Source organism: Pinus tabuliformis, chromosome X (genome assembly GCF_031772625.1).
Source record: "Pinus tabuliformis cultivar Carrire ecotype Pingquan chromosome X, CPIR1, whole genome shotgun sequence".
Lineage (NCBI taxonomy): Eukaryota > Viridiplantae > Streptophyta > Pinopsida > Pinales > Pinaceae > Pinus > Pinus tabuliformis.
In genome coordinates, this window is record NC_142308.1 from 1303654606 (window position 1) to 1303665446 (window position 10841).

Genomic DNA, 10841 nt, shown 5'->3' on the forward strand with positions numbered 1-10841 from the left:
CAAATTCCATTCCTGGGTCTTGAAGCTCCCAAGTTCTATGCTGTAGTTTTTAAGGACATTTAATATCCTCATGGTTTATATCGAAAGAGGTCACAATTTTGTCTGGACGGAAAATTCTGAAATTTGACTGTGGGAGTGTTTAAATTGTTTTTGGATGGTAGAAATGGATTTAGCATCCATCATGAATGCCTAGGTGCCCAAAATACTGAAGCTTGACCCTTGTAATTGACATTTTCAAAAAAATTAGTTGGATTTTTTCAAAATCATGCTGTAATTTCTATCATTTTTTGTGCAAAATTAAGGCACTCAAAATTCTAAAACTTGACAACTATAATCCACTTTTTGAAAAAAATTAGCTAATTTTTTTCAAAATCATGCTGGAATTTTTATTATTATCATGATGGCTCCAACAATTTCTCATGCATTTTCAAATATGGAATGACGACCATGATGTTGTTCACAATGTCGTATCGTATCTTTCACCTCTTCCATTACAATATAATAGTATTTTCTAATAACACCATAAATAGGTGGCATATGGAAAAATTACATCTCGGGGATTTAAAAAAAAAAGAAAAAAAGACCAACAACAACAAATTTAAAATAAATCCATTTTACGAATACACATAACTAACTATTGCAATTGTAACTCATTATCATCCACCCTTACTTTCAACAATGTCCATTCACATGTCCCTATCCTTCCCCACTCTATACATGTCCCTATTCTTCCCCACTCTATGTTATTCTTCACCACTCTATGCCTTACGGCGTTTCCTTTGCAACATAAGGTGCAAATGCTAGTTTATAAATAAGTCAAAATTAACGCTAATTACATCAAAGGTGTTCGTATGCTAGGTTGGACTCGGCATATTCATCCTATCACATTCTTCGAATTTCGTCTTCCTCTGTCCAATATTTTTTTACCACGTGGAATGGATCACTCGTAACTTGTTGCGGAAGCTTCGGCTTTGTTTTCAGAGTTGTTTGATTGAGCCACAGTGCCAGCGTTGCTTTCTTAGATTGAGTGCACACTCAAGCCAAATGGCATCCCAGTAATGTTGGTCTCCCTGTGGCGTCTGAACATGGAAAATCCCTCCAACCTCATGCCTTCTTTGAGCGCTGTGGTGGCTCTCGCCCCTGACATTGAATCATAGCTATGCGATTTTAATCCCAATGTAAAAGACATCAATGAATGTAAACGCCATATTTATGTGCAAATTAGGGGTAACAGTAACAACACAGTCAATGCAGATGTTGAAGCACAACCTTATCTCAATCCATAACACCACAACTCCACACTGGTTATGACTGGCAATGACACTCCTCAAGTTCGCCCCCTGCCACGCGCTTGGATTTATGCACATTTTTTTTGGATGGAGATAACATCACAAGGAGACCAGATTCAATATTTTATCTTCCCCTCACTAGCAACAGAAGAACAGGGAGGAGAAAGAGCTTGTCATGCGAGAAATTGAGATGCAGGGCAAGCAATTGGGAAGACAATTTTCAATGACCCAACTGACTCGAGCTCTGTTGTTACATTGACCCTTGAGAGATAATTTACTCTCCCCATTGACTTCTACAAAATATACCCATGTATTTTATTTTTTCTTCTCCTCTTTCATCATCTTGGATAAGTCTATTGGAGTATTTATATAAAGGGTAATTTGAATGGATTCACAGGTATTAGGAGCGGAAACCCATTTCTTGGGGGATGGGATAAAGAGAGATTACGAGGCAAGAGTTTTGCATGGTTCCCGATGAAAGCTACAACAACGAAGCTCTCACGGGTCACAGACAGTTTCTCTGCATGGTGCTTGTCACACGCTATCGAATCCCCATTCAAGAGGAGATCACAACCAGGGGCTCATTTAAAATGAGGCTGAAACCATGATGAGGGAGGTTCCCTGGAACAAAGTAATTATGGTTTGTTCAAGTCTTTCATTCCATATTTCATAGTATTGGTTTGCGGGGTTTATGGTTTTTTTATGTTCAAGCTTGACAATAGTTTTCATTTCACATTTCATGGTTTTGGCTTGTGCGGTTTTTGGATTTTTATGTTCAAGCCCTCTTGTAATTTTATATAGAAAAAAATGATATCCAACATCTGTTGAGAAAATCGGGGATGGTACACATAAACCTCACTATATTTTAATTTCTATGTCAATGAAAATGTGCACAGTAATGGCCTCTATTGGTTTGTGGAGAAGTGAGTATGATTGTTTACCATATAAATGACATCCTACTCATTTGTGTGTGGTGGAAAATAATGAAAATTGAAGGTTCCTTGAGTTTGATGTCATAATTATACAATAATTAGAATAGATATAAACACATGCCCGATTTGTAATTATACAATAACTAAAACACATATAAACACATGTATGCATTGACTCCATTGACATATATCTAATTATTTTATATGGAGCCAATGTCCGTGAATCCATTGAGAAAAAGCAAAAAGAGACATATACAATAACATTCATGGGACCATCTACCTTTATTTACATATATACAATCGGGATATGCAATTTTTGTTTGGTCTACATATATGTAGTTGGAGACTGGAGGTTCCTTCATCTTGATGTCATAATTATATAATAAGTTGAACATATGTAAATGGAGGTTTGATTTTTGCATTATATATATATATATATATATATATATATATATATATATGTATGTATGTAGTGTGTGTGTGTGTGTAAGATACAGAGTCGATGGTTGGGATTCCATTGAACAAAAGCGAAAAGAGATGTGATTTCTGTTTGGTCTACATATATGCAGTTGGAGACTAGAGGTTCCTTTATCTTGATGTCATAATTATACAATAAGTTGAACACATGTAAACGAAGGTTTTATTTTCGCATTGATATATATGTGTGTGAGAGAGAAAGAGATAGAGATATGGAGCCAATGGTCGGGATTCCATTGAACAAAAGGGAAAAGAGACATAGACAATAACATTCATGGCCATTAATGGGATCATCTATATTTTTCCACTAGCCAAAACAAATATTAGAATCAAGTTGTCTTACAACTTGTCGCTCTAGAAATGTCCCATCAATATTTATTGTTTGAATAATCCCCTATGGATTTCTGTTTATATTTATTGAGCACTCAAAATGGGCCTCGAAAAGCCATCTAGCAATTTTAGAAATTTTATAAAAATAAGTGGACTATCTACAATTTGTTCTACTGAGTTGCATTATATTGCCTTAGAAATCATAATTGTACATCCCTCCCCATATCACACCACATGTGTATCATTTATTTATGCCCCATTGTTACAATATTAAAGAATTCCTATCAAAGGTTAGTAAGTTGGTAAGTTAGAGGTTTGTTTTGCCACAATCATGTCTTTCTCCATTTCAACTTAGTCTTAATTGTGACCATTAACTTGCTCAAGAGCCAATATGCATGTTCTGATCTCATATTTATGTTCTAAGTTCTATAATGCCAAATGTATAGTTTCAAGGACATTTGTGTGCATCTTCTCAAAACAAGAATTGTCTAGAGGTGATCATATTCATACTAGAAAATTTGTGCATTGAACTCCTTCAAGTGATTGAGCTACCATTGTTGTAGGTTGATTCGAGTGACTCCAATTGACATGGTTCATCGATCACCTATCAAGAAATTCGATATCATCATATTGATTGTCCACACACACATTTTTTTTATCCTCGATGGCCACGATGTCAACCACCACTTTGTCATCCAACAAATGGAAATCTGTCCATGATAAAACGACGATGCCACTATTTTCATTGAAATCTTGTTTTGACAACAAAACTATGTTATGATGAAAACTATAAGCGAAATGTGGGTGGGGGCAGCTCCCTCGTTGTTTTTGAATTCACTAGGTGGGGCATCCACATTATTCCAACACGTGCCACCTCACTAAAGTGGTTTGGCACTAGTCGACAAAATGTGCCCAATATTTACAAGTCTATTGAGCCATAAATATGCGGGGAAATATATGCCCACCGTAGGATTGAAGCAGGTACACTATCTAGCAGTGGGTATATACTGGCCTGCATATTAATCGCTCGCTAAAGTGGTTTGGCACTAGTCGACAAAATGTGCCCAATATTTACATGTCTATTGAGCCATAAATACGCGGGGCAATAAATGCCCACCATAGGATTGAAGCAGGTACATTATCTAGTGGTGGGCATAAACTGCCCTAAGTATATATGCCTTTCCCTCTATTAAAGCTCGAAAGGTAGGGGGTTCTGCATTAATACCCCACCGTCAATTTATTGAGTCTATATGGTGTGGATTGATGACTAAGGACTAATAAATGCCTCATTATCATTTGATCCCATGACTTAGATTGAGTTGTCGAGTCTCTTAGGAGTCCCTTTAATCATGGGTTCTGGTGTTATCGCGCTGGCAACTTGTGAATTTCAAATCCCTATTTGCCTTTATAGGATTAAGAATATGAAGCACACAATAACCTTGTTCATACAAAAATCATGCAAATGTTGTTGTGCAAGACGGTGTCAAGCAAGAATTGAAAATGCTAAATGAAAAGTCCTCAAAATTGAAAATTTATTCCTTGACTCATGAAACATAAACAAATTTGTTGTTGCCCCAAAAAACAATATGGAAGCTACAATAAATTGAATGCATGTCTATATATTAAATATTTGCAGAGGCCATACCCTCACTTGATCACCAGCACCAACTACCATAGTCTCAAATGATATATCAATGATTGTGAGTCTTCGTGCAACACTAAGATGACCATATATACCAAAAGTAGGTGAGGAATTTGTACCTATCGCTTGCATGAAGCAACTTACCTTGGTAGAAGTGCACGAGGACAAAGCAATTGGTTCTTTAAAAGTAAGGAGTATCTTCACCCTTTTGGGGTTATAAGGAGATGTTGAGAGCACCTTAGGTATCTACTTGTAAAAATCTTTTCAATCCATAACACAAGTCCATGACACCGTTGAATGCAAGATGAAGACAAATATTCAAAATTATTGCATATTGTTGTTTGTATGCTTTTCTATTTAAGGACCTCTTGTTGTGAGTCAGACAACATATTTTCTCTTCAAAGCTTTAGTTTCAATTAAAATGTCATTGTGAAATCCATGTCCTCTGATTTATTGTCATAATATCAAATCTATGTAAGACAAAAGTCTTTGTCACTATATCCCTGCTATCCACAACATTAATTATTAGTTGTTGAGCAACATTTTCAACCACGTTGTTACCAATACAAGACATGTTGAATCCATATACATTTTCCCAATCAAGAGTTGCAAAGCACTTAAAAGAGCATTGCATATTTTATAGGTAGGGTAGAATCTAGATTATGCATTGCATTTTAAAGTGGATAGAATTTTAATGAAATGATTGGATTGTTAAAAATACATTGTTTTCTTTGTATTATGGTTTGTCTCATTTGAATAAGTCTTTTAGATACATACCCATCTGTTGGAAAATATCACCTATATCATTAAGGGTTCTTTTAGATACCGATATAATTATGTTGAAGCACTTATCTGGTAATCATTTAAGGGCGAGATATGGCTAAAGTTTCTTACACTTCATTCCCTTTAGATTTACAACGTGCACATTCCATATAAACCTTAATATTAATGTCAGAGTGTCTATCGAGAGTCATGGTCCCAATCACCTAAGAAGATTAATGGTCACCAACAACTCAACAATTTATCATCGTGTATTTTCTTTGACTTTTTGTTTACCTTGGAGCTTTGAGATTTATCAAATATCAAGATTTCTAAGCTTTATCCTTCTACTATTTTGTCACACTTATTTCTCAGTTCAGCCCAAATGTGAGGAAATAGACACATTTTTTTTTATGATTTTGAATATTGATCTCATAATTTAGTAACAACTACAAATATGGCACAATAACATTAGTATGGTATGGAAGCACATCCCTAACAACTGATGTTAAGAAAAACATCTTTTAGAAGGATATACATGTAATTACGAAAGGATCCTCAAATATTGGAAGGGTTTGAAATCACTAGGCTGACCAACAGAGAAGCATTAAACATGGAAGTAACAAGGCATTGTAAGCATGGTCGAGGGATTATCATCGGGGCCTATTTCCTTACTATAATTGGAGTTGAACATCTTTTGTGCAAACACTCCAACCATTATAATGCTTATGCGGGGAATAGCTATAACAAAGGTGGGGTACTTCATATTGTTATTATTTGTTTCTTCGGTGGCCTTTCTAACATATTGTAGGTTTTCTTGTGTTTCCACACATTTTGTTCAATATCCCTAGAGGATCCCTAGGTTAGACACATTCTACTGACAAGGAAAGGAGCAGTTGAATATTTGGTCGTTTGAGAGGATCAAGTGTTATTTGTACTTTTATGCATGGTTTGAAACCTGCACAATATAATTAGTGATGATAACATGGTTTCCAATGACAAGTATAAGAAACTCGTAATTGGATTTACCAATATCCATATCTTCCTTCACAAAAAATGAAATAGTATTTCCATTGTAAGGTATTTCCGTACCATCTTGCTGGTGCCAAAGAAAGGGTCAAGTTCAATGAAGAAGGAAGAGACCTAACTTAGTTTAAACACTATTTCATACAAGTTATGTTTGCTTGCTTTCAGATTGTCTTTGATCTAGGATATCATTATTAGATTTGGATAATGGAAGCTTCCAGATATGGGAGTGCAAGCGCATCTCCTAGAAAAGTGGTAAAAACAACATATATAGAGAAAGAAACCAATGGTAATGTTGCGGCCATATAAAAACTGTGGTATAATAAATCACCATGTTTGTAAGCCCAATATTTTTACTTACACCACTCTGATTTATGGACAGTGCAAAGAGGGCAATTCGCAAAAGGCTATCCATCTCTATAGAGATATGATTGAATGTGATATGAAGCTTGATGTTTTTACTTATACCTCCCTAATATGGGGGCACCACAAAGAAGGAAAGATTTGGGATGCTCTAAAGCTATATGCAGAAATGTTGAAAAATGGTTTGGTAGCGAACACTCTCGCTTATAATGTTTTAATCATTACACTCCAAAAGAATGGAGAATTGGAATTGACATGCAAGTTTTCTGTTGAATGTGCCAAAGTCAAGGTACCAAGTAAAACAGTTCAAGTTTTTTAAAGTGGAGGCTACAATTAACACACATGGTTTTATAATGGACTCATGGTTCATGCCAATTTCTATGCTTCTCTGTAAACTTTTGAGGGATCCAACCTATACCAGTCTGCTAAAACAATCCCATTTATTTGAGTGCATTTGCAAGAATCCTTTACCAGTCAACTTTGTATGGATGTTATTGGTATTGAAACCAATTAGAGAAGCCCATAGATTTCACATGTAATTGATGCAACATGCGTACAACTAAAGGCACTTACGTGCGAGTCTCTGATTTTTCAATTATGCTATTTGTAGGAGGTGGAATCTAAGGAGCATTTCATTTTCAAGTGTCTTGAACCCCATATACGATGACATTAGGGGAAAATACCATTGCATTTTTCTGGATTTGGCAAGATCACTATCCACCTGCATTCGGTATCTTGAGCATAGGTGTTCAATGCTTTAGATGGGTGAGGCGTCCTAGCCTAAAGGTTTCTTTTGGACCCTGCATTGTGAAATTGATTACCTCCATGTTGTTTCAACATTCGGTGTAGCTTAGAAATAGATAGATCATCTGGTGATCAGCACACCAAGCACTGAGTCAACACTTGGTAGAGCTTAGCAATAGATAGATCATTTGGTGATCTAGACACTAGGCACTGAGTCAATGAGCCAGTCAAGCCTTTCCCATTAGGGTTAGGAATACCTATCCTCGACATAGACTAGATCAACAGTGTAATATTGGCCAAATCCAATATAATACATGTAGTCATACATTTTATATATCTCATTTTTTTTTTCAAATACTCTTTCTATAGTAATTATTCTATAAAAAATAATAGTTTTCAGGTTTCGTCCCCGCCAAGTCACGGGTTCAAACCTCATGGAGAAGGGTTCAGGAATGGAAGCCACTATAGGGAATTAAAATTCCCAAGGAGCATTGAGAGTTGACCAAAGCATCACACAATCTTAGTGATAAGCATCCTATCGCAGGTGGATCAGTCTTCTTCTAACCAATAGGCAGGTTGGCCTAGGCCTAGACTTAGCCTAGTTACAAAAACTTAAATTTAGTAATTTAATTTTTCAAGATATTCTACTATAATCTTGTATTCCTTCTTTATAACTTTGCAGCTTGAAGAGGAATTGCAATTTATATTTATAAATTTCAATGAATTTATGAAGTGCACGGGTCAGAAAAATCTTAAACAAACCAAATGAAACTGTAGTCGCTCCTGCAATTTCCCGCCATTTTATGATATCATTATGTGCCCCATTACTCTCCATTGCCTTTCATTTCCCTCCCCGCATTTCACTTTGCACCACCGGTATTGGTTTTTGGCTTCGAGTGCAATCCTTTTTCCATCAAAGGAGTTCTGTGAATCAACAGTATGCCGCCCGCTACCGACAAATTCTCCACACTACCAGATGCCATCCTCTGCTCCATCCTTTCTAAAATCCCGGTTAAAGAGGCCATCAGATCTTCCCTTCTTTCCAAGAGATGGAGATTTCTGTATACCCAAATACCCCAACTCATTCTCTCCCCACATCTTCTTTTAGGCCCTCTGCATCCAGATCCCCTATCCATTGAAACGGTGGAGAATATCATCTCCAAAATTCTGCTCTTGCATTCCTCTGAACTGGATGTCTTTTATCTATCCAATGACGTTTACCCGTCCGCGCGCGTATGCATTGACAGCCAATGGCGGTTTACTCGCGACAGCGTGTACAAATGGGTGCGGTGCGCAGCATGGAGAAATGTTCAACACCTCACTCTCTGTGATTCCCCAGAGAGGGAAATCCCACCTCCTGCCCTTTTTTCCTGTACTCGTCTCATTACACTCACACTCTACAACTACATTCTCTCCCGTCTTCCCCCCCATTTCTCTGGATTCAACCATATCACCACTTGCAACTTCAACTATGTGGAATTGACAGACCACTCCTTAGCCCACTTTATTTCACATTGCCCTCTTCTTCGAAATCTCAGTTTAAAAAACTGCATTGGCCTGCAGCAGCCTGCCATATCGGCTTCCAACATTACAGTTTTGAATGTGTATAACGGTGTGGAGGCTTTAACAGTGAACTGCCCGAAGCTTAATACCCTGCATGTACACCTGATAAAGGATTTGAGGGTGAATGGGATACTGTTTCATGAGATTTCATGTTCAATTTGGGAACTCAACATGCAGGGTGGAAGTAATTTGATTGCATTGAAAATGGACTTGCCTACTGAGGCATACAATTTCTCCGCGGAGAGATTTATTGACATTGTAGGGAGCTTCAAGTTATTGAAGTTGCTGGTCGTTTTTGTTGGGCCTTTGCTGAAAAGTGAAAAAGAGATGGATATTTCTCTTCTCAGTGTGTTTGACAGGTTTCCTCATCTCGAGGAACTATACATGGGCGAGAACTTTCTGTCGGTAAGAACATAATCTCTGCATAACTTTGATGTGTTCAGTGCAATAAATGTTTCCATGGTTGTGTGTTTGAATTTGCTTCCCATAGGTGTCAGGGTGTCTATAATGTGCAAGACATGTTAGACAAGGCATATGCTGATGTGGTTTAGTAAACAGATTATCCTGCCTGTCTTACATTTATTTACATCTTACTATAGGCAGGCAGGCAGTGGGGTATGTTTATGTGGATTGTATATTCATGTCTTATGTTTATGTGGGTTGTACATTCATGTCTTTGAGGAGGATAAGTAAAGTAAATTTTGCTCCATGACTATGAAATCCTAGAATCTATGGAAGGCTAGAATCTGCAAACGACATAAATTTATGATACCTTAACTTACTCAAAATAATGTACATATGCACCTGCAGTAAAAATTTTCATTGGGATTGTTACTTTACTCAAAATAATGTACATATGCACCTGCAGTAAAAATTTTCATTGGGATTGTTACTTTCCATGATGTTTCATATGCATGCCTTTCACCTTGTAAATAAAGGCAGAGATGGCTGACTGTAGTTTTGAAATGCAATGCAGCAGCTAGCAAACCATGATATACCTTTGTCTCTAAAGTCCCCACTCTCTAATCTCCGTAAGATACGGGTCTACATATATATAGATGGAACCAGTAACAGGGAAATCTGTGTATTAGGTTGCCTTCTCCAGAGCACCCCTATTAGGTTGCCTTCTCCAGAGCACCCCTGCTCTAGAGGTGATGGAATTTCAATTAACTGATGATGCGGATTCTGAAAGTCCAATGTATACATGGTTTTTAGAAAAAGTGTTATATTTGAATAGAGCTTCAAAGCAAGCAAGGATAGTGGTATAATATACAGGCTTCAAAATCATTGAATCGGTGACTAGTAAAAGGCCTTTCGTTTTTCTTTTTCCTTAACAGAAGGGATGGCCAATGAGATTTTGGAGAACGTTAGAAAGAATACCATTTAATGTTCTGGAATGGAAATTCAAGATGGTTTTGGGTCAGGTTCATTATGAATTTCTTTAGCCAGTTAAATGGAGTTCATGGAGGTTGGAACGGGCTTAAACTATTATAATTGCTTTAAAGTTGGTCTATATTTTTGTTAATTTTTCCGTTGGAACTCCTTGATTGAATGATGGTATTGGGTCATGTTCTTTACGAACCTATTTAGCCAGTTAAATGGAGTTCATGGGGATTGCAAATGGCTTACTTTATCGTTGTAAAGCCAGTTTATATTTTAAAAATATTTCTTTGGAATTCCTTAATTGAAACACATTTTGATAAAAATGTATTTATT

General features: G+C 36.7%; 1 protein-coding gene across 1 annotated transcript; it reads left to right on the top strand.

Moving 5' to 3' along the window:
- Positions 1-8426: 8426 nt before the first annotated feature.
- On the top strand, positions 8427-10623 carry LOC149144832 (F-box/LRR-repeat protein At3g26922-like). The gene is made up of 2 exons (XM_089449974.1): positions 8427-9530; positions 10102-10623. The coding sequence occupies exons 1-2, from the start codon at positions 8502-8504 to the stop codon at positions 10297-10299; spliced, it is 1227 nt and encodes a 408-aa protein (XP_089306100.1). The 5' UTR covers positions 8427-8501; the 3' UTR covers positions 10300-10623.
- Positions 10624-10841: the final 218 nt, after the last annotated feature.

Coding starts and splice junctions, on each gene's coding strand:
- LOC149144832 (XM_089449974.1), top strand. CDS start 8,502: ATGCCGCCCGCTACCGACAAATTCTCCACACTACCAGATGCCATCCTC. Junction 9,531..10,101: donor TGGGCGAGAACTTTCTGTCG/GTAAGAACATAA, acceptor AATGCAATGCAG/CAGCTAGCAAACCATGATAT.